Source organism: Panthera pardus, unplaced genomic scaffold, assembly GCF_024362965.1.
Source record: "Panthera pardus isolate Hobbes unplaced genomic scaffold, ASM2436296v1 HiC_scaffold_6, whole genome shotgun sequence".
NCBI lineage: Eukaryota > Metazoa > Chordata > Mammalia > Carnivora > Felidae > Panthera > Panthera pardus.
In genome coordinates this window covers 21,241,632-21,267,073 of record NW_026526991.1, presented here as the reverse complement: position 1 = coordinate 21,267,073, position 25,442 = coordinate 21,241,632, and the positions used below count along the sequence as shown (strand labels likewise).

General features: G+C 39.4%; 1 protein-coding gene across 2 annotated transcripts in view; it reads right to left on the bottom strand.

Annotated features, from left to right (window-relative positions):
• Positions 1 to 17,124, bottom strand: part of BLTP3B (bridge-like lipid transfer protein family member 3B) — a 111,548-nt gene extending 94,424 nt beyond the window's left edge. Inside the window, exons 1-2 of one of the 2 annotated variants that reach the window (XM_019446548.2) lie at positions 16,823 to 17,124; positions 4,454 to 4,584 (exon numbers count right to left, since the gene is read on the bottom strand). Coding sequence is in view for 1 of the 2 variants with exons in the window: in XM_019446547.2 (XP_019302092.2) it covers positions 16,823 to 16,866 (44 nt within the window). In the remaining variant the exon portion in view is untranslated. The remainder of the gene's footprint in view (positions 1 to 4,453; positions 4,585 to 16,822) is intronic. The other variant, XM_019446547.2, reaches the window with a different exon arrangement.
• Between the last annotated feature and the right edge of the window lie 8,318 nt (positions 17,125 to 25,442).

Below are 25,442 nucleotides of genomic sequence, written 5' to 3'. Positions count from 1 at the left end.
CACTAAGAAATGGAAAAACATTCCATGCTTATGAATTGGAAGAACAAACATTATTAAAATGTCTATACTACCCCCAAACAATCTACACATTTAATGCAATCCCTATCAAAATACCACCAGCAGTTTTCACAGAGCCAGAACAATCCTAAAATTTGTGTAGAACCAAAAAAGACCCTGAATAGCCAAAATGATCCTGAAAAAGAAAACAAAACTGGAGGCTTCATGATTCCAGATTTCAAGCTATATTACAAAGCTGTAGTAATCAACACAGTATGGTACTGCCACAGAAACAGACACACAGATCAATGGAACAGAACAGAAAACCCAGAAATGGACCCACGACTAACTATATGGTCAACTATTCTTCAACAAAGCAGGAAAGAATATCCAATGAAAAACAGACAGTCTCTTCAACAAATGTTGTTGGGAAAACTGGACAGTGACATGCAGACAAATGAAACTGGACCACTTTCTTACACCATACACAAAAATAATTCAAGGGGCACCTGGGTGGCTCAGTGGGTTAAGCATCCAACTTCCGCTCAGGTCATGATCTCACAGTTCATGAGTTCGAATCCCATGTCAGGCTCTGTGCAGACAGCTCAGAGCCTGGAGCCTGATTCAGATTCTGTGTCTCCCTCTCTCTCTGCCCCTCCCCACTCATGTTCTCTCTCTCTCTCAAAAATAAACATTAAAAAAATTTTTTTAATAAAATAAAATAAATTCAAAATGGATTGAAGACCTAAATGTGAGCCAGGAAACCAATAAATCCTATAGAACACAGGCAGCAACCTCTTTGACATTGGCCACAGAAACTTCTTACTAGACAAGTGGACAGAGGCAAAGGAAACAAAAGCAAAAATAAACTATTGGGACTTCATCAAGATAAAAAGTTTCTGCACAGTGAAGGAAACAATCAACAAAACTAAAAGGCAGCCTGCAGAATGGAAGAACGTATTTGCAAATGACATAGCTGATAAAGGTTAGTATCCAAAATCTATAAAAACTTCAAACTCAAAACCCAAAAAAAACCCAAATAATCCAGGGACAAATGGGCAGAAGACATGAATAGACACTTTCTAAAGAAAACATTGAAAAGATGCTCAACTTCACTCATTATCAGGGAAATACAAATCAAAATCACAATGAGATACCACCTCACACCTGCCAGAATTGTTAACATTAACAGTACAAGAAACAACAGGTATTGGTAAGGATGTGGAAAAAGGGGAACCCTCTTGCACTGTTGGTAGGAATGCAAACTGGTGTAGCCACTCTGGAAAACAGTATGAACATTCCTCAAAAAGCTAAAATAGAACTACACTATGACACAGCAATTACACTACTAGGTATTTACCAAAAAGATACAAAAATACAGATTTGAAGGGGTACGTGCCCCTTAATGTTTACAGCAGCATTAATAACAACAGCCAGATAATGGCAAGAGCCCAAATGTCCATCAACTGCTGAATGGATAAAGAAGACATGGTGTGTGTGTGTGCGTGTGTATAATAGAACATTAGTCATCAAAAAGAATGAAACCTTGGGGCACATTGGTGGTTCAGTCGGTGGAGGGTCTGACTCTTGATTTTGGCTCAGGTCATGACCTCCCAGTTTGTAAGATCATGATCCAAGTCAGGCTCTGCACTGATAATACAGAGATTGCTTGGGATTGTCTCTCTCCCAGCCACCTCTCTGCCCCTCCCCCCTTCAAATAAATAAATAAACATTAAAAAAAAAAAAAAGAATGAAATCTTGCCATTTCCAAGGATAGGAATGGAGCTAGAGTGTACTACTATGCAAAGCAAAATAAGTCAATCAGAGAAAGACAAATACCATATGATTTCACTCATATGTGGAATTTAAGAAACAAAGCAGATGAACATATGGGAAGGGGGAATAAAAGAAAAAAAGAGAGGGTAACAAACCATAAGAGACTCTTAAGAATTGAGAATAAACTGAGGGTTGATGGAGACAAGCAGGTGAGGGATGGGCTAGATGGGTGATGGGTATTAAGGAGGGCACATGTTGTGATGAGCACTGGGTGTTATATATAAGTAATGAATCAGTGAATTCGACTCCTGAAACCAATATTGCACTGTATATTAACCAACTAGAATTCAAATAAATATTTTTTAAAAATTTAACAAGAAATTAAATAATAAAATTAGTGTTTTGGAAAGATATGTCTAGTAACATTGCCAAGTATGGAATAAAGAAGTATTAGACCAGAAGTATTACTCTTATTTACAAGAGTAATGCAAGAAATGCTGAGTTAAATCTGGGTCATAACAAAAGAGACATTCGAGTCTTACTGGTATCTACTTTGTGCCAATTAGTCTACTATGTACTAGATTCAGGATACAGAAGATAAATCTATGAGTTATTTAAATAAAAAGGCATCATAAATGATTAAAATGAGAATATAAAGAGAAAAAAGGAATTAAGTTTGGTAGGTGACTTGAATAAACAATGTGGTGTAAATCGTAACACCTCATCTTCAATAAGCTAAGCACAAATCAGGGCAAAAAAAGTATGTTAAAGAAGTGTAATCTAAGAAAAGCAAAGGGGGTGTGTGAGTGGCTCAGTTAGTTAAGCGTCTGACTCTTGACTTCAGCTCAAGTCACGATCTCAAGATTTATGAGTTGGAGGACGCCTGAGTCGCTCAGACAGTTAAGCATCCGACTTTGGCTCTGGTTATCATCTCACGGTTCGTGAGCTTAAGCCCTGCATTGGGCTCTATGCTGACAGCTCAGAGCCTGGAGACTGCTTCAGATTCTGTGTCTCCCTCTCTCTCTGCCCCTCCCTGGCTTGTGCTCTGTCTCTCTCTCAAAAATAAATAAACATTAAAAAAAAAAAAAAAGATTCATGAGTTCAAGTCCAATGTTGGGCTCTGCACTGACAGCGTAGAGCCTTCTTGGGATTCTCTCTCTACCTCTGCCCTTCCTCTGCTCTTGCAGGCTCTCTCTCTCAAAATAAATAAACTTAAAAAAAATCATTATTAAAAAAAGCAAAGGACTACAGCTATGACTATACTTCAGCAACAAAGGTCCTAGGGGATTTACTAGAACTATATACAAAATCAGAACCATCTTTGAATGCCTTTATAAACAATATCCTTAACTATCAATATCCTAGAGATAATCACAAAGGTTTCCGTAACAGTCTATTTAAGGTTAAAGCTTGACATCTTTCCCTTGGCAATTTTGGTTTAGATCCAGATACCTATATGATAGCATAGAATCAAGGTAAACAAGAATATTAGAAAACAATATTTAATTGATCATATCCATACAATTGCCAACATATGGCCAGTAAATTTATCAAATATCATATTACTCCTAGGTAACTAGGTAATTCTGCTTATGGTTAATCTTTTTTTTAAGGATTTTTTTAATGTTTATTTACTTTTAAGAGAGAGAAGGGAGAACGAGTGGGGGAGGGGCAGAGAGAGAGACACAGAATCTGAAGCAGGCTCCAGGCTCTGAGCTGTCAGTACAAAGCCTGATGTAGGGCTCAAACTTGTGACCAGGAGATCATGGCTTGAGCCGAAGTTGGACACAACCGACTGAGCCACTCAGGAGCCCCAAGGATTTTTTGTTTAAGTAATCTCTACACCTACCGTGGGGCTCAAACTCACAACCCTGAGATCAAGAATCACGTGTTCCACTGACTGAGCCAGCCAGGAGCCTCAATCATGGTTAATCTCTAATTACTAATTTCTTACTAGACTTTTAGAATAGGTTCAAATTATTTCTGTGGATAAATTTCCCAGGCACTAAAAGTGTTCAATGATATGTTTCTAGGTTTTTCATTGAGTCCAACTTGAAAGAAATTCAGTGCCATTTCCATGTATCTGGTTTTACAACATACTTTCCCTGATAATAAATTTTTAAAACGGGTAGGTGAGAAGGGAAGGAATAAATGGGGTGACAAGCCCTTACATTCCTCAGAAATGAATTCTATTTTCACTGCTATTCCTGAGACTTACTTAAACCTGTTTGATAAAGATTACAATTAACATTAAGTACACAAAATAAACTCTTAAGTTCTTCAATAAGAAAAGTGGTGAAAACATTCTCTTTATCAAAAGAGCCTTCATACCTCATTAATTACATGAGACTATGAAATCTCACCCATGAAAGACTACATCAAATGCTAATTACTATTTCCAAATAGCTAACTATAAGTTATAAAACTTTCTTTTAACAACAGAAAGATTTGGCTATAACTCTAAATGCATTGCTAAACCTCATGTATTAGAAAAGACATTCTAAGAGAGGAATTGCATGAGCCTTCAGCTACACGGGGCGGGGGGGGGGGGGGGGATCAGTATGACTAATACAGTAAGAATTAGAAAATACTCTCAAAGTATCTTTATGTGGGGCATAATAAGCGCTTGCATTTATAAAAAGAAAAAGAAACCCAAAATGATGGGGAATAGAGGTATTACCTGAGGGCAGGAAATTCAGACAAAAGGTCCCTATTCCTGGTGAAAGCAAGTAGTCAGTTGCCAGGGTTTCTTAGATTCCTTGATTAGGAAATTCACAGCACACCAATCTCCACCACAGCCAGCAGGGATCGCTGTAGGGAATGGGTACACAGGGGACATAGGAGGGAGCAAGTTTAAGGGAAGGAAGAGGAAAGGAATGATATGATAAAAATATTTAGCTGTGATGCACTTTTAAAAAATACAGTTGTATTTCACACTGGAATAATACTACTGCTTAAATTCTAAGATAAATTAACCATTTATGATTTCCTTCATTCTCTCTACCACTGGTATTACTACTACTCTAATAAATATTTTTAAATTTTTTTATATTAAAAATATTAACAAAAATGAGATAGCTCTATTGTACAAAAGTTATACAAGACTGAACTGTATAATTAAACATCAAATGAAACCAATTAGGACAAGCACTCTAAAAGACAAGCGATTTACAAATTTATCCAAATTAGTTTAACTGCCAAAAAACCCACTTAAAATTGTAATCCTCAATCCATTTAATGGAGAATACCAAAGAGTAAAGTTAGCTATGAAAAGTAACCCACAAACCAAAGAGACATCTGGCAATAAATTATATCTATATATACTAAAAAGCAAATCAGAGAACTACCGTATTTATCAGAAAAAAAGTTTTTACTTTAAATTTTTGGGGTGTGAGTCATCTGCCAAAAGTGTATTTGGGGCAACCTATATATCCTGTGTATTCTATGAAGGCCAAAGTAATATAAATCTCTTCTCCAGTCAGCTGAAAATGTTTCTGAACAACTACTACATACAACAGTACTGTGGCAGATGCTAAAGGTACAACAGCGAATAAGAGAAGTATAATCGCTGCCTTCAGAATTCAGTCTATCAGGGTGATTCTGTGCTTAAAGAGAGGACAATCTAGGGGGCACCTGCATGCTACTCCTGAGGTCAGCCCTTTGTTAGGCATGGAGTCTACTTTTAAAAAAGTAATAATAATTAATTAAAACTAAACAGAGATGGCAATCTGTAGAACTAAAGGCATAAAACTTTTATTGTAATAAAACAATATATTTTAAGACCTAAAGGAGTTAAAAAATGAAAAAGACCAGGGAAGACTAGCCTAGTTAAAGCTGCCTGTGTAAGATGTACCTGTAAAATGAAGCACAAGAGGGTGACCTGTCAGGAAGCAATGTAGACAATCTGGCTGCAATAAATAAGACAACAAAAGATGGGTGAAAAACAAAAAAGGGAGAAAAAGTGTAGTATTGAAAAATAGTGGGAAAAATTGCAGTCAAGTTTCTAAGGTCTAAAGTATCTTTAACTTCTCTAAATGATTGCTTTAAATATCCCCTTGGTATACATGCCACTGTCCAAGCAAACAGATTTAATAACTATCCATTTTATATCACATATGATATGCTGTTGTTTGTGTGCTTTTATTTCATTATTTCTTTATAAGTTTCTCTGGACTTAGACCACCTCTGTCTGTCTCAATGTCTATATTTCTCTTAAAGTTGCATATAGTACTTTGTGCCTCTCTCTTAAGACTCACTTTTTACCTTGATTTCTATTTGCTCATCTACCATACTGTTTTCAGAAGGCATTTCTAGATTCTTAATTTTAATTATATATCTAATAGATCCTCTTTAAGTATTGGTAGAAAGAATAAATAAATGATTTATCAGTAGGAATAATTATACCTATAATCTTAAAAATAATATAAATCATATTTTATGATGACCCTTTTTTATAGTGTAGCTTATATATGAAGTTGCATCATAGCAGAAGAAAACTTAGGAACAGAAACTGAATTTAACATCTAACAGTACAGTTTTACCAAATTTAAAAATGACTGAATTTTCTGGTATTTCTAAGTTTACCTCTAAATATTAATTCCTAACAATAAAATTACAAAAACAAAAGGTTTACAAAGACATGACAGTAGAGGAAAACAACACTTGATGCTATGCTAGCAGTGGCAAAAAGAAGCCAGAGAGCTCTCTCTTAATGGTATTTTTGGGTAGAAAAGAGTACATAAACATATAGTTAAAATTAAGTCTTAAAGAATAGACTAATCTAGAGATTCAAAATTTATATATAACATTCATTTTGGCTTGGAGAAATCTCAAAATAAATCAACAGACAAACAGTAAATCTAATGTCTGGAAAAAATAAACAATAATTATTATATCCTGAATCATATTTGCTGCAGCTCTCAATTTTGTTTTAATAACTTGGTCTTGATGTGATAACTGCTCATATTTCACTCATGGAAATACTCATGAAGTCTTCCACCTGTTACTTACGTTCATCTGAGCTCAGTCACTAATACCAACTGGTTAAATACCAATATTTAACAGATATATCAAATTATTCATCCTAATATATGCAATATAATATGCAGAATATAGTACATATAGAACTCATAGGAGATCAACTTACTAAGGAAATGTTTAGATTGGAAACTGCAGTATTAAGGCAAAGTGTAATATTGCAAAAAGAAATATTGCAAAAAAATTATGCAAGTATAAAGAAATGGAGAAATTGTGCTTTCCCAATGTCACAGAATTGCTAAGTCAAAAGACTATGTTTCCCAAGCTTCAAAGGACTACAGAGTCAAAAAATTCCCAAATAATAAAAGAATCTCCTAAAGGATACTGCAACAGGATGGTGAAACACCACAAAATACTAAGATTGAAATTTTACAATAAATAAATGCTGAGAGGCGCCTGGGTGGCTCAGTTGGGTGAGTGTCGGACTTCAGCTCAGGTCATGATCTCACGGTTCATGAGTTTGAGCCCTGCTTTGGGCTCTGCGCTGATAGCTGAGCCTGGAGCCTGCTTCAAATTCTGTGTCTCCCTCTCTGTGTCCCCCTCCCCCGCTCAAGCTTTGTCTGTCTCTCTCTCAAAAAGGAATAAACATTAAAAAAATTATTTATTTAAAAATAAGTAAATAAATAAATGCTGAAATTGAGTAAAAGAAAAGCAAACTGTTAGGTAGGAACATCAGCCTGAGCAGGCAGCATAGAATAATCAAATTCAAAGGCTACTGGATCAGTGACTTAACCAGTCAACACTACCCTGTCAAACCTTGGGCAAATCACAAATCTCAGCATTTTAATAATTTGTCTCAGGGAGTGGAACAAACCCATTCTGATTCTAGAATGGTAATATTACAACATCCAATGGACCAGGCATCCACGTCCCCTTTCAACTAACGTTTGCAAATCAATCTCCTGAAACTAACTTTCAAAGAATATCTGGTTTTAGTTGGAAATTAGTGTGAAAGAAATGGGCACCTGCTCAGTACCTCTACATAGTGTGCTTAACAACAAAAAATACAACATAATAAAGTCTACCCCTTAAAATTCATTTCACAATTCACTTCGCTGTAATTATGCACGGTATGAATCAAAGCACAACCACACACAAAGCACTTGGCATTGGTGCCGCTAGCCATGTAAACCATACTGATACCATGATGACTGCTCTGTGATCTGAAGCCTTCTTGATAATAGGCCCCACCCTCATTCTTTCCTTTTGTTTGACAGCACCCTTAAGTACATCCTTCAGATACACAACATTTTTTTTATCTGCTCTGGAAGTTTGACTATATCACATACCCATTCTCTCAGTTTCCTCCCTGGTGGTCTCCTAGTATGTACTCCCTAGCCTCTAGAGCTATAAAAGCAGGTTTTACAGGAAGTGGGGTGTGGAGATCTACCCGCCTTGCAGCCACCCAAGACATGTTTCTGTCCATAAGTCCCCTTAATAAAACTATTTCCCATCAAGCTGAACTTGGCAGTGTTTTTCTTGGTCTTATGGCTCCTTGGGACTTTGAAGGTCATTCTGCATAAACTTCCATTTTACAGAAGAGCAGACTAAAATAAAATGTGTAGTCTTAAATCAGTTCGCAAATAAAAGGGATCTCCATTCAGATATCTAACAGGCATTCAAATTGATACATCCAAAACCAAACTCTTCAGCCCTCTACCATAAGTCTGTCCCTTCTGCAGTCTTCTACTTAGTTAACAGCAACTCCATCTTGTCAGTTGTTTATGTCATGACCACTCTTTCTCTCTCAAGCCACATCTTATCTGTCAGAAAATCCTGTGGTTCTACCTTTGAAATACATCTAGAACCTTACTATATCTCAATAAGTCCACTGCATTGACCTAGGTCCAAGCCAAACCCTTTCTCACCTGGATAGTTAACACATTTATTTATTTTTAATGTTTATTTTTGAGAGAGAGAGAGACAAAGCACGAGTGGGGGAGGGGCAGAGAGAGAGGGAAACAGAATCTGAGGCAGGTTCCAGGCTTTGAGCTGTCAGCACAGAGCCTGATGAGGGGCTCAAACCCACGAACCTTGAGATTATGACCTGAGCTGAAGTCGGATACTTAACCGACTGAGCCACCCAGGCGAAGCCTTGTTAACACTATTAATTGGACTCCTGCTTCTGCCCTTGTCCTCCTATTATTTATTTCCCACATAGCTGCAGAGTGATACTTGGCTCAAAGCCTTCCAGCGGCTTCCAACCTTACTCAGGGTAAAAGCCAAAGTTATTACAAGGCCCCACAAGGTCTGGCCCTATTTTCTCTTTGACCTCATCTTCCTTCACTCCTCACTCTACTTCACTCATGTTGGTGGCCTATATTTCAAAAGTGACAAGCAAGCTTCCATATTTGGATCTTTGCATTTGCTTCCACCACCTCTTTCATATCTTTTCTCAAATACCACTTTCTCAATTAGGACTTCTTGATCACCAGATTTAAAACTGCAAACTCCAGGCACCTAGGTGGCTCAGTCAGGTTAAGTGTCCGACTTTGGCTCAGGTCATGATCTCACACACGGTTCATGAGTTCGAGCCCCGCGTTGGGCTCTGTGCTGGCAGCAGCGTGCTTCAGATTCTGTGTCTGCCTCTCTCTCTCTCTCTCTGCCCCTCCCAAGTGCACACACTCTCTCTCTCAAAAACAAACATTAAAAAATAAATAAAGTTGCAAACTCCATCCCTACCTCCCTGCACTTCCTATCCACTTTCCCTGTGTTATCTAAAAAAAAAATTTTTTAAGTTATTTATTTATTTATTTTGACAAAGAGACAGAATATGAGTGGGGGAGGGACAGAAAGAGGGGGGGACAGAGGATCTGAAGTGGGCTCCACACTGACAGCAGAGCAGCTGTTGCAGCACTCGAACACATGGAACTGAGATTATGACCTGATCTGACGTTGGAAGCTTAACTGACTAAACCACCCAAGGCACCCCCCCCACCCCCCACTGTGTTATTTTTTAAAATAGCACTTGCCACAAACTGATACAATGTCCTTTACTTTTTTATTATCAGCCTCCTCTGATTAAAATGTAAACTCTACTGAGGGCAGGGATTCTTGCCACAGCAGTATGGACTAGTACCTGGTACAAAGTAGCACTTAGTAAATATTTGTTAAATAAACAACTGTTACATATCTAGTGTCAAAATCAACAGTATTGGAGGTTATTTTTTTTTAAATACTGTCAACTTAACTAAAAATTACTTTTAAAAAAGTCACCAAACTGGGGCACCTGGGTGGCTCAGTCAGTCAAGCATCTGACTTCAGCTCAGGTCATGATCTCACAGTTTGAGAGTTTGAGCCCCGCATTGGGCTCTGTGCTGACAGCTCGGAGCCTAGAGCCTACTTCAGATTCTGTGTCTCCCTCCCTCTGTTCCTCCCCCACTCACACTCTGTCTCTGTCTCTCTCCAAAAATAAATAAAGATTAAAAAAAAATTTTTTTTAATCAAAAATAAAAAAAAAATCACCAAACTTACAAAGTAAATTTATTTCTAATCCTAAAAGGTAATAATTAGCTCTATTTTTTTCTCAGTTGACCAATCCAAGTAAATCAAACCTCGCAAATTTCATGTGGCAGTAAAATTCTAGAAATCAGCTATATTTAGTGATCCTATACCCAGATAGGAATTGCTGAAGATTCCTAAGAGGTGAGACCGTGTCATGCCCATCTTTGTATCTCCAATGCCTAGCATTCAAGGATCTGATAAACATAAACTCTCAAAATTATTTATTGAGTTTTGCCTTAAAAGTGAACGATGTAATTACCCCATCAATAAGTATACAAAATTATCATTCGAAAAATAATATGATAGTCTGAATAATGTTGTGTTTCCTCTTAAGAATGTTTAATTCAGGAATGATTCCAGACCTAGCAGTAATCATCTCCAATTATATGCACCTTAACTTCTCTTCAGCAATTCAGTTCCATGGCCTTAATGAATACCTTGCCCTAAACTAGGTCTAATCCTCCTCTAAAATTTTGAACTTTAATATGACACTTTCAGACAAAATCCCCAATCCTTCCAGTTCTCTCATTTGTTTTCCTCAACTGCTCTCCCACCAGATAAAATTTCCAATCCTTTGATGGTTCTTTCCAGACTATCAGCTACTGCTCCCCCCTTTTCTCCCCCACACAGTTTAAGCTATTCCACGAATACACTGTGAGGCACCCTAAACTCTCTATCACCTTGCCATTCAGTCACAAGATCTGGCAAGTGTTTGACTACTCCTAATCTCCCTAACAAATATTCCAAATATTCAACAATCTTCTCAAGCCACTCTATTTGCTCCTTCCCCTTAGTTTAGGGAACATATCTTGTTGAGACTATCCAGTGGGTTCTCCTACCTAGATCCTTGGAACTGGCCTGGATCTAATCCCTTTCCAAGTATGGCCCATAAATTCTGCGGGTACTGATATCCTTCTAATACATTACTTTTCTACTTAGTTAAACAGAGACCCTCTACAGACTCTATATTTCCACCCCAGTTGACTGCTCCTGAACCCTGGATTGCAAAAACCAAACTGATAACCAAGCATTTTTAATGATCATGTCCCTCTTTTGTCCGGAATTCTTTATTAGCAGTCACCTCCTGGGATGAAGTTCAATTTCTTTTATATAGCAAATAAGACCCTCTGAAATCTAATTTAGTTCAGTGCCTATTAAAGACACCAAATGAAACTGCAAACCTGACTCAAAATAGGTCTCCCTATGACTGTATCTTTGCTTTATGACCCTTTACCTTTGTTACTGATCCACGGGCAAGTAGAAGTGGGCCAAACAAATTCTCTCCCCCAAGAATCTAAAACTTGACACAAAAGATCACAGATTAGGAGTTGTGAGAGGTGGAAGCAGTGGTTTTCAACTGAGAGACATTTTACTCTCAGGAGACAATTGGCAATGCCTGGAGAATTTTTCATTGTCAAGGCTGTGAGTGCTACTGGCATCTGGTAGAGACCAGAGATGCTGTTAAACATCCTACAAAAACAGCGCAGCAATTCACAACAAAGAATTACCTTGTCCAATGAGGTTTTAGGAGCTGGTTAAGGTCCTGCCTTTCCCACACTTTGTGACCCACGCCAGAAGTTTTCTGTTACATTTCCCTTATTACCTAAGTTGGAGGTTTTTGCTGTTTGCAGACAAAATAACCTTAAGCAGCACAGTACCTTAGTTCAATCATCTGACACATTTGTATACTTCAAGCCAGTTTCTCAACCTCAAAACTATTGACATTTGGGCCAAATAATTATTTGCTGTGGGGACTGTGCCATGCACTACAGGATGTTTAACAGCATCCCTGGCCTCTACACCACCACCCCCAAAGTTGTGACAATAGGAAATGTCTCCAGACATTGCCAAATGTCCCTTAAGGGGCAAAATCACCTCTAATTGAAAACCACAGCTTTAAACTTTATACAAAGACTCCACCCATGTGTGGTCAAAGTCCGTCTTCCCAGCTCTCATGTCCAGTAAACCTTGTGTCCAGCACAAGTTGGTATAAGCCAAAGGGAAAGCATGGGGGGGGGGGGGGCGGGAGAAGGGAAAAGGGAGCATTTTAAGTTTGTTTATTTTGAGAGAAAAAGAGAGCTCAAGCAGGGGAGGGGCAGAGAGAGGGAGAGAATCCCAAGCTCTATCAGTGCAGAGCCCAGCCAGGGCTCAAACCCACAAACTCCAAGATCATGACCTGAGTCTAAACCAAGAGTCAGAAGCTTAACTGACCCAAAAAAAAGGTGGGGGGCGGGGGGGCGCCTGGGTGGTTCAGTCAGTTGAGTATCTGACTTCAGCTCAGGTCATGATCTAAGTTCGTGAGTTCAAGCCCCACATCAGGTTCTGTGCTGGTAGCTCAGAGCCTGGAGACTATTTCATATTCTGTGTCTTCCTCTCTCCGCCCCTGCCCTACTCATGCTCTCTCTCTCTCTCTCTCTCAAAAATAAGTAATGAAAAAAAATTTTTCTTTTTAAAATAAAGAAGCTTAACTGACTGAGCCACCCAGGCACCCCAGGAGAAGGAGCATTTGTATCTGAATCTTCCCTACTCCTTTTCAGGTCCTGGCTTAAATATACTATTCTCCATCTTCCAGCTTCTATGTTCCTCCTCTTCTCCTTTGCTCTAGCATACAAGTACAAATGCCACAGTAACAGATAATGAGGCCTTGAAAGGTAGCTTTTGTTCTATTTCCTTTCTTATATTTGTTATAACTTTTCTTTAGAACTCTCCATTCCCTTGGGGGAAAAAATCCTCTCCTGGAAAAGACTCCAAAATATATTCTGTGCTTGTTGTAGTATGAAAGATCACTGTAATTTCTCTTCAAAGACTTTTCCTGTTTCACTTCTCTTAAAATGTAACTAGTTCAACCCCCCCCCTCCCCACATACTCCTTGCCCTCTCAGCCTTGCCCTTGTGAGCGCTCTCTCTCTCTTTCTCTCTCTGTTCAGTTTCAGATCAGTTCCAAGTACATAACCAATTTCATTAACAATGCAACACATGGTTGGTTTACAAACTAAACAATTAGGCAGGGACAAGTATACAGACTTACACTTCTCAAATAGTTTAGCATTTTCTTAAAGCATTTATTAATCTCTTAAGAATTTCTCTTCTAGGGGCGCCTGGGTGGCTCAGTCAGTTGAGCATCCAACTTCGGCTCAGGTCATGATCTGGCAGTGAGTTCGAGCCCCACAATAGGCTCTGTGCTGACAGCTCAGAGCCTGGAACCTGCTTCCAGATTCTGTGTCTCCCTCTCTCTTGGCCCCTCACCCACTCACGCTTCGTGTCTCTCTCTCAAAAATAAATAAACGTTAAAAAAAAATTTTTTTTAAATAATTTCTCTTCTATACTTTTCTCACATACCAGAGTCTCAAGTTCCTATATCTGGGTAACACTTTTTTTTTTTTAAACATTATTTTACTTTTTAAATTTATTTTTTGAGAGGAAGAACCTATGTGCACAAGTGGGGGAGGGGCAGAGAGAGAGAGGAAGACAGAGGATCCAGAGCAGGCTCCCAGATGACAGCAGAGAGCCCAATGCAGGGCTTGAACTCACAAACTGTGAGATCATGACCTGAGCACACCAACACTGGTTTTACTGTTAAAATTTCACCATACTTCAATCTCAAGGCTCAGAGTAAGTATTCTCTTTTTCCTGTTGGTTTCTATATAGTCTTTTTCCTTATTAGAAGACCCCATATAGAAAGGGTCATTTTCCTAGTCCTTCCTTTCCAGGACAACAAAGGCATATTTATTCAATGATTCAATTACCCACTGCTTCCTAAAACCACAAGGAAAGTGGTCATACTCAATACCTGTAGTAATATTGGTGGCATATAGTCTTAGTTAAAAAAATGTGAGGGAAAGTCAATGCTTTGGTGCCATTTATTTAAAAAAAAAAAAAAAAGTTGTTGAGTGCCTATGTTATGCTAGACTTAAACTCCCTGCCACCATGTAGTTTTACATTCAAGTGGAGAAGACAAAGACCAAGCATACATATGGGCAGAGAAGAATGGGAAGGGTGGTCACATAAGGCCTCCTTTGAGAAGACATCATGAGGGGTATCCACTGGCCATAAGCAATGTCTATTATTGGAAGGTAATGTGTTGTTCTATTTCCTGTTAAACATTATTAAACTGTCCACCAATGATTATATCAATATAGAGACATCTTTATTACTGATTAAGTTGCAAAATTAAGCTTGACCCAGCTAATTTCAAAAGTTCATCACTACTTGAATAACTGTAATTTATTATAATATCCATCTCGTTTCACCTATTGTCCTTTAAATTCATAAAAAACTTTATTTTTCTTAAGAGTTAATAGTAATAGCAGTAAGATTAATACATTAACCAAGAATATGAATTTGACACTCTTCATTTATCTCAGTTAAGTTTTGAAATATGAAATAACTAAAAAGTCAAGTGTTTCAAAAACTCATCTCTGTACTCAGCCACAAAAAAGAATGAGATCCTGCCATTTGCAACAACATGGACCTAGAAGGTTTTACGCTAAGTGGAATAAGTCACCCAGAGAAAAACAAGTAACATATGATTTCACTTATATGTGTAATCTAAAGAAGAAAACAAACAAAAAGCAGACCCAGATCCATAAATACAAAGAACAAACTGATGGTTGCCAAACTAAAGGCTGGGGGATGGGCAAAATAGGTGAAGGGAAGTGGGAGGTACAAGCTTCCAGTATGTAATGAATAAATCACAGAGATGAAAGGCACAACATAGGAAATTCGGTCAATGGTACTGTGATAATGCTGGATGGTGACAGATGGTGGCTACGCTTGTGGTAAGCATAGCATAACCGATAGAGTTGTCAAATTACTATGCTACACACCTGAAACTAATTTTCACATTGTGTGTCAACTCGAAGTCGAAAGAGAAAGAAAGAAAGAAAAAAGAAGAGCCAAAGGTGCAAGAACAAAACCCCTCACCTCTGAAAATATCATTACTATTTACCGCACAGCTATTAGAAATCATACAGATGAAAAAGTACTAAGAACCTAATTCTGAATGTGTATTCGTGGTCTCTTTTGTGAAGTAAGCCATCACCGTTGCTATTAATTTTTAAGAGTCTTTCTCAACTAGAGCTCTACAAGAGAATTAAACTGACGCCCTAAGCCACTCACTGACTGAATTAACTTTTCTCCCATGCACCTGGAATGAAACTAGCTATGTACCATCATCCTTGGAAGAGGAAGAGGACAAATCATTTTCTGTAGTTCTGAATTTTCTCGTGAAACAGAGTATGACAAAGGCTGAAGGACATCTGATAAGTCAGACGTTACCTAAATACTAATTAAAAGGTAAAGATAAAACCTTTTTCCAAAACAAGGTAATTCAGTATTGGACCGTAAGGTACAATATAAAAACTTTCCAATTAATGCTAATATTCAGAAATGTATATTCATAAATGCTGCTATAATTTGCTATATTTAAAAAACGATGTTACATTCTATTCAATGTTTTAAGTAAAGGAAACATTTGCTGATTCACAGAAATATTGATATTATTCCCCAAAATACAACCTGTGGTACTCAACGATCTGGAGAATCAAGAATTTTCTTTACCATATAAACATACCAGTATACCCAAGTTCTCTCCTAATATCATTAACTTACTAATAACAGAGAAAAGGGCCATAACCAAGTGCTTAGAATTCGCTGTTAACAAGTTGGAAACAAGATCCCACATTTAGCCTGTGTCTTGAGACAAATATGGAGAAGCCAGAAGTAACAAACTGCCAGCTTTACTGAGTCATGTTTCTGACTAAAACCGCGTTATGAAATGGAAAGAATGACAAGTATTGTGTTTATCACCGCAGATGTTGAATCCCTGAATTCACAGACCTCAAATTTTAAAAAGCAAAAAACTGTTTTTGCAAGAATGATGTGGAGCTAAAACGATTCCAGAAAGAACTTGCCAAAGCTGAAAACTCTGGCTATTTACCTAAAACAAATCCTAACTGTGCAAACAGGCACACCCTCTAATGCATCAGAGCGGGCCGGCGAGGTGGGGGTGAATTCAGAAAATAACAAGGTTAACATTTCACGGACAAGACAAGCCTCAGCCCAAAGAGTCCACACTGCTCCAGACGCCCTCGGTTAACGGAACCGCTCTGCTCCGAAGGGAGCCGAGCACCGAGCTCGGGTTCACGCTGCCACAAAAATCAACCCCAGCCTCCGCACAGGACCACCCAAGCGGGGTCCCCGGGACGCCCCCAGACGCCGCGTGGGGGAGCGATCTCAGCCCGATGCCTCCCCCGGCCGCCCTCCACGCTCCTCTGCGAGCGGGGTGGGGGAGAAGCCGTCCAAGGGGCCGACTCGTGAGGCCGGCGCCGGACGCCGCAGGCGACGGGAGATCGGGGCGGCGAACCCAGCCTCGGCTGGATCCGGGAGCTCAAGAGTCGCCTCCCACACGGCTGCCCGTCCCCGCCGCCCCCGAGGCTGCAAGCAACCTCCGGTGCCGGCTAGGGCGGAGGCGGACTGGCCCCCACCCGACACCCGAAGCTCTTGCTGACCTGGAGAGGTGCTTCAGGATCTGTTTCTTGATGAGCCCAGCCATGGTGCCGGGGCAGGAGGCGCCGCTCTCTTTCTGCGGTTCTCACTGCCTCCTCTCTTCGTGGCTGCCTCTTCGTTACCCGGGCTAACCCGGCCGGAGGAGAGTCGCCTGAGCGCTCACGCCCGGGAGAGACCGGACGCCCCGGCCGAGGCCACAGCCGCCGCCGCTGCTGCGGAAGACCGGGAGCATCGCGCTCAAGCCTCCGTGGCTGCCGCCGGCGCCATCTTGGCTGCAGCATCACCTAAGCGACCTGGGGGAGGGCGGGGCGGCGCGGACTCCGCGCGGGGCGGAGCTAAGCGGGCTCCGGCAGGCGCAGGAGGGGTGCTGCCCCGCCACCCTTGCCCGGGGCTGGGCGTGCGTCCTCCGCTCCCTTGACGCCACTGGGTGTTTCGACTCCCAGTCCCGGAACATTCTTGCGCTTTACAGTCCTCCCTCTCCACTCTCTGGTCTTGTTCCGGTCTCCATCACCAAGTGTTCCTTCCACATCCTACTCGTCTTTCATTTTTCATAATTTACTCCACAAACTGCCCTGCATGCACTGCTCTCTACCTGCTCTACTCAGCTTTCTTCATATTCTTGCCTCAGTTTCTTCCCCTTTGCTAAGATATACTGCTCCCTCCTTCCCCCCACCCCTCAATGCTATAATTTAATGTTTCCTCTGGTGATTCCAATCCTAAAGGAAGTAAAAGTTGACAACTTATCTTAAAAGATTCCAGGACCTAGGAATTAGAAGTCCTAAATTCAAGTCCTAGCTATATTTTATTCTAGCCGCATTAGGGTGGAGAAAATAATTTCCTTACTTTTCGCTTTGGTTTAATCATCCATAAAATAGGTTAATAATGTATTCCTTACTCATCTCTTTAGGTTGTTGTACCTAAGGAAATCAGAATGTAAAATTTCACTTGAAAATTTCTATGAAATGAAAGGAAATTCCTGAAATAGGGAGAACGATTACAGCTCTGAACTCCATCCTTCCTCCCCCTCAGCCTTAAACCAACACTTTCTGAGGTGAAAATGATCACCCAGTGATGTCTAAAGGAGGGAAAGAAATTAGACTACCTCTCAGGAATGTATCAGGAAGAATGTGGTTATGTATGGAGGAGTGGGAATAGTTCTCACCTAGTCTAACAACCTGGCCTTTTTTAAAGAGGAAAGGAGATGGTTAACTATCATGCACTATAACCTAAGCACTATTCAAGTATCTAGGATTACCTAAACAAAGCCCCCCAAAAAAACTGTTGGCGGGGGGGAGGGGGGGGGGACAAAAAAACCTGTTCCGTCATGAAAGAGTTAACAGCCTAGCAAGGTCTTAGTGCTAAGACCTTGAGCTATGTCATTAGTCTATGGGCCAAGTGGTATCTCAGCCGTTTTGTAGCTATGTAAACTTGCGGAAATCATTTAATCTGTCAGCCTCAGTTATCTCATCTATTGGAAATAATATTAAAACTTTCTAACTCAGCGCTTTATGAGGTCTAAATGAGATTATGCATATAAAGTTTTCAGCAAAGTGCTCCGCACATGACAAGCTCTTAATAATGTCATTGTTATCATTAGCGTTGTTGAAAACAGAAGCAAAGTGTGTGAGAACACAAAGGAAGAAATGATTCCTTCAACCTTGAGTCATTGGCAGATTTACAGTGGAGATGTTATTTCAAAAATGAGACTAAATCAGCCTAATGTGTTACCAGAACAGACCTTGAAGTCCAAGATTTGTATATAAAACCTAGCCTTGCAGATTTTTAGCTATGTGATTGTAGGAGTATGGAAACTCTCAGGCTCCGTGATAGTTGCTGTGGAGATTAAACCAAGCTAATGAAGGTTGAGTACTTAAGAGAGTGCCCGACACAATAGAATGGAAGCTATTATTATTAATTCACTACCTAGAAGAGGATGTTTCAAGCAGGTGGGAGTGTCAAAATTCATGGCTTATAAATGGCAAGTGGCTTACTGTTGTGGCTAGAACAAAACCTGGATTCCTTTTCAAAGTAATACGAGGGGCACCTGGGTGGCTCAGTTGGCTAAGCGTCCAACTTTTGATCTCAGCTCAGTTCTTGATCTCAGGGTCGTGAGTTCAGGCCCCATGATGGTCTCTGCACTGGGTATGAATCCTACTTATAAATAAGTAAATAAGTAAAAAACCTGAAAGTAGTAAGTGTCAAAGAATCTCACAGCTTAATAACTCTAGTTATAGTATTTTTTAAGAAGTTCAACTAAGCAAATCTGAGAATTTAATTGGCTTTATTAAGCAATTCATGAATGGAGGATCATCCCACATAGCAAGTAGAAGGAAGATCCCAGGAGAGGAGTTATACAAAATGGGAAGTATTTATAGGAAGGAAGGTGAGGCAGAAAGCTATTAGCAAGAAAAGAGAGAAAGAAAGGGAGAAAGAAAGAAAAGTTTCAGTCAAGGTCACCTTTCCTTAGAGGGAAAGGCAGAGTCCTATTAGGTGGATTACTTTATCTTGGGGGAGGGGAGTGGCAGGTGGAAGGACCTCCTGAGTAACAGATTACCTCATTGGTGCAGATCAGAAAATTCCAGGCTAATTGGCTTAAAATTCCACACCTAGAGAGGTTGAAACTGCAATTAGGTCTTGGTTTGCTGTGGGCAACTGACTCTACCTTGAGCCTGTGGTTTTCTTTTCAATAATATCTTTTTACTGAGAAAATGCATCTTCAATTTTTCTCTCCCTGGATTGAGAGAACATATAATGTCACAAAACCACTACAAATTCAGTGTTTTATATTAGTTTACATTTCTCTTAATTGCTTTTTAATTATTAAAGTATAATTTCTAGAAAGTTAAAAACATGACCGTCAGACAACTATATAATCAAGGTGCACCAAAGATTTATTAACTCATATTAACTCAAAAGCCAACAAAATAGGATATAGAGCTAGTTCACTCACTAACATGACTTAAATAAATCTGCTGCACCTTTTTATTATGTACCTATAGCAAAGTCATATTTTTAACTCTTTTATTTATTTTATTTTATTTTTTTAATGTTTATTTATTTTTGAGAAAGAGAGAGACAGAGCACGAGCCGGGGAGGGGCAGAGAGAGAGGGAGACACAGAATCCGAAGCAAACTCCAGGCTAAGGGCTGTCAGCACAGAGCCCCATACGGGACTCAAAATCATGAACCGTGAGATCATGACCTGAGCCGAAGTCGGACGCTTAACTGACTGAGCCACCCAGACGCCCCTTAAGTCTTTTAAAATTATGTAAGCAGAAAGAGTTAGGAGTGTCTCGAAAAAGACAGACATAACTTCCTAAAAATGACATAAGTCATTTTAGCCTCCCAGCCATCTTCTGAAAGAATATAACAGACACCATAAGGCCAGGAGATAGCCTAATCATATTCACAAGTGAAGCCTGACCTGACTCACACACTTGAGTTATCTTTACAAGATCTAAGCTCCTTTGAGCACCCAGTTACCAAGCCAACTAGAGCCAGAGAATTGATGATACTAACCCTTGCCGCCCTTCCAACTTCGACCTGGTCACCTTAAAATAACTTTTGCTCCAGTTCTATGCTGTATTCCCCATTGCACAAGCCACTTCATGAATATCTATGCACTCTTAAGTTATAACTCCCCCAGTTTTGTTGTTCAGGAGACACTGCTTTGGGAAAGATCCTTGGTGGTCTCCTTCACTTCTTGCAAGTAAAACCTTTCCTTTTCTTATTTTTTGTATTGGTTGTGTCTTTTGGCTCACTGCCAACCAAGAGGTGGACACAGTTTCAGGTAACAATTATACATTGCCAAAATATACATGTACATGAAAAGTGTTAAAAAGGAAACCATAGAGGGGCACCTGGGTGGCTCAGTTGGTTGAGCATCCATCTGGCTCTTGATTTCAGCTCAGTCACGATCTCACCATCGTGAGACTGAGCTCCACTTTGGGCTCTGTGATGGAGCCTACTTGGGATTCTCTCTCTCTCTCTCTCTCTCTCTCTCTCTGCCCCTCCCCTGCATGTCTTCTCTCTCTCTCTCAAAATAAACAAATAAACATTTAAAAAAAGAAAAGAAAAAAGACATATGCCCAAAATGAAATCATTTGTGCTAGGCCATGTCATAAAACCAATGCTTAATAACTAACCTAATTAAAGTTTAAAACTCCCTCGGGAAATATAGTCTTAACTGATCAGTCAGGAATTTTCTGATCAGCACCAAAGAGGTAATCTGTCACACGGACCCTCCATTTCCACCCCCCCCCCCCGGAAAAAAGGAAGATGACGTAATCCACCTAATAAGACCCCATGCCCTTCACCTTCAGGGAACATGACCTTGCCTGAAACAATCCTTTCTTGTCCTTTGCCAATATCTTCTTGCCCCACCTTCCTTCCTTTTTTTTTTTTAATTAACTTGTTTTATTTTTTATTTTTTTAAATTTACATCCAAATTAGTTAGCATACAGTGCAACAATGATTTCAGGAGTAGACTCCTTAGTGCCCCTTACCCATTTAGCCCATCCCCCCTCCAACAAACCCTCCAGTAACCCTCAGTTTGTTCTCCATATTTATGAGTCTCTTCTGTTTTGTCCCCTTCCCTGTTTTTATATTATTTTTATTTGCCTTCCCTTATGTTCATCTGTTTTGTCTCTTAAAGTCCCCATGAGTGAAGTCATGATTTTTGTCTTTCTCTGACTAATTTCACTTAGCATAATACCCTCCAGTTCCATCCACGTAGTTGCAAATGGCAAGATTTCATTCTTTTTGACTGCCGAGTAATACTCCATTGTATATATATATATATGTATACCACATCTTCTTTATCCATTCATCCATTGATGGACATTTAGGCTCTTTCCATACTTTGACTATTGTTGATAGTGCTGCTATAAACATGGGGGTGCATGTGTCCCTTCGAAACAGCACACCTGTATCCTGTGGATAAATGCCTAGTAGTGCAATTGCTGGGTCCTATAGGGTAGTTCTATTTTTAGCTTTTTGAGGAACCTCCATACTGTTTTCCAGAGTGGCTGGACCGCTTGCATTCCCAGCCCCACCCTCCTTCCTATAAAAACCTTCCATTTTGTACAACACCTCTCCTTGGAGTTCCCCTCTAGTTGCTAGATTGGATGCTGCCTAGTTCATGAATCTTTCAGTAAAGCCAATTATTGTTTCTTCAGTAAAGCCAGTTACATCTTCAAATTTTCTCAGTTACATTATATTTAACAGAAGTAGTACATGCTTGAGATTATTCGTGCTAAAATCTTGTAGGGGAGAGTGCATGGTGTGAAGGTAAATAGAATCAGAGTCTTTACTGAACAGTTTTATTCTGAAGTTGGCTCCTACTAGTTCATGAGAACCAAATGCATGCATCTCTTCCCAATTCTGTGTTCAGTGTTTGGTGACTTCAGGATAGCTTGAAATTGCCCTTTGTGACTATATTTATAACTGTGGTAAGCACTACAAATCAGAACTTTTTTTTTTACTGGAGATCTGGTTGTTAAACATTTACCAGCACACACTGTAAGATGGGGTGAAGGGAATGAGATTGCAAATGTATGGACATTATTTCATAGACAATGTCAAGCCATGGAAGAGAAGACTTCTGTGGTGAGTAATACATTTGAGGAGAATGGTCAGATTTCTGATTTAGAAAAATATTTGGTGAAAATTATGACAGCAGTACAGAAGACAGATCAGAAGGAAAAGAAAATGGAGGCAAAAAGGGCATTGGGAAGGCAGTGGCATTATTTCAGTTGAAAGATAAGGCAGTATCAATAGAGAGGAAAGGTCAAGGTCAGATTCCAGAGAGTAGGTCAAAAGTTAGAGTTGAAGGTAATTGAGGTATCTAACTTGGGGCATCAGGTGGGTCTTGGGACACACCACTAATATAGATAGGTAAGTATTTAGGTGGAACAAGCAGTTTTGGAGATAAGATTAAGTTTTGGATTTGCTGCCTTTGAAGTTATTTTAGGATATCTGGGTAGAAACATTCAGGTTACAGTTGGAGGTGGAAATTTTGCTTTAGGATTTATCAGTATTTAATGATATCTGAAACCAAGAACAAAAATGATCTTGATCAAGGAGTATGTAAATGTTGAGGAAAGCAAAAAGAGAACCTTAAATGAGAAAGGTCTGATAACCAGAAGGAAAGAGCATATTTTATTTTTTTTTTCAGAAGGAAAGAGCATATTTTAAAAGATGAAAGATGAATATAAATGATGGCAGCTCATAAACAACCAACAAAACTAAAAGGCAGCCAATGGAATGGGAGAAGATATTTGCAAATGACATATCTGATAGAGGGTTAGTATCCAAAGTTTATAAATAACTTATCAAATTCAACACCCAAAAAAACCCAAATAATCCAGGGAAGAAATGGGCAAAACACATGAATAGACACTTTTCCACGGAAGACATCCAGAAGGCTAACAGACACATGAAAAGATGCTCAACATCACTCATAATCAAAGAAATACAAATCAAAACCACAATGAGATACCACCTCACATCTGTCAGAATGGCTGAATTAACAACTCAGGAAACAACAGATGTTGGCGAGGATGGGGAGAAAGGGGACACTTTAGCACTGTTGGTGGAAATGCAAACTGGTGCAACCACTCTAGAGAACAATATGGAGGGTCCTCAAAAAATTAAAAGTAGAACTACCCTACAATCCAGAAATTGCACTACTAGGTATTTATCCAAGGGATACAAAAATGCTGATTCAAAGGGGCACATGCACCCCAATGTTTATAGCAGCATTATCAATAGCCAAATTATGGAAAGAGCCCAAATTTCCATTGACTGATGAATGGATAAAGAAGATGTGGTGCATATATACAGTGGAATATTACTCTGCAATTAAAAAGAATTAAATCTTGCCATTTGCAACAATGTGGATGGAACTAGAATGTGTTATGCTAAGCAAAATAAGTCAGAGAAAGATGAATACCATATGATTTCACTCATATGTGGAATTTAAGAAACAGAACAAATGAACACAACACGGCTGGGGGAGAGATGCAAACCAAGAAATAGACTCTTAACCATAGAGAACAAACTAAGAGTTGCTGGAGAGGAGGTGGAGGGGGGGGGGGGGTTGCTAACTGAGTGATGGGTACTAAGGAGGGCACTTGTTGGGATGAACACTGGGTGTTATATATACGTGATGAATCACTAAATTCTACTCCTGAAACAATTTTTTTAAAAATTAAAAAAAAAATAAATGATGGGCAGCTCTATGATGTAAGATTTATAAAATATTGTTTACATGTTTATAGTAAGGGATTTTATCAATTTAATAATAAAATAGAGCAAATAGAATGACTAAAATTGGACATAATTAAATTTGGGCATTCAATGACTTTGATACAAAGGATATAGACACCAATGGAATAAAGTGCCTGACTTCAAGAAGTTTTCCATCTACGCACGTTATGAGAATGATTATAGGGGTGCGTGACTGGCTCAGTTATGGAACATGTGACTCTTGATGTCAGGATTGTGAGTTCGAGCCTCAGGTTAGGTGTAAAGATTACTTAAAAATAAAATATTAAGAAAAAATGACGATTATATGATGAAATGATGATGATCATTACTACTGCTAGGTACTTGAATTTTATCTTTTACTATTCATAAAACAATTCTGCAAGGGAGTGTTATTTAGCTTACTCTATTTTATAGATGAGGAAACTAAGGCATAGAGTAACTAGCCTGTCCACAGTATCTACTAAGAACCAGGATTTGGCCCAGGAGTTTGAATGCAGAGATTGCACTATTAATCACTATCTCTTTGATTTCAATAATACTTCATAAATTTAAAAATTAAGTTAGTATATGTACACATACACACACACACGTATATGTATATACATGTCTATAAACTTCTAAGAAAGTTTACCCACAGATATTAAGCTTTTTGTAAGTGTTAACCATTATCATCTTCATTGCCCAAGGTTACACATTTTGTGGTGGAATCCGGATTAAAATTTCATCCTTTTAACCATTATTATACGTAGGAGTTAGCCCCAGGCATTAGGGGAACACAGAGGAGGAGCACCCAATTTTAAGACGGAGAACGGAGTAGTTGTTAGATGTTAAGAAACCTTTTTAGATAAGAATGAGAGAGTAGTGTTATGAAGAACAGGTACGCAAGGAAAGAGTCTGATTGAATGGAAAAGCAAGACGGTCGAGGGAACAAATATTTGTAATTTAAGGGTGGTTGGACCCCACAGTCGAATGGGCAGTGGCGGGAAATGAAGCTGAAGAGACTTCATGTCCAATTCCATATTGCTTATGGTTTTGCACTTTAGGAAAGGTCACTGAACAATACTATTGTTAACACACACACAGGGAGAGAGAGAGGCACAAAGCTACAGGTTTGCTACAGGGATTAGAAGAAACTTGTAGGGACGAGTCAATCTGCGAAGTAGAGGACAAACATGCAAAGGGCGAAAAAGCACTTAGCCGTTTCCATTCTTGTTGGATCTCGCCCCGACCTAAAAGGGCTAGTCTTAGAAGCACTGCAGGACTCAAGGACCCGCCGAGAGACTGTGCAGTCTCTGACTTCCGGCGTCCTCAGTTGCTAAGGGAGACCGGAAGCGCGCTTACGCTCTGCCCATGC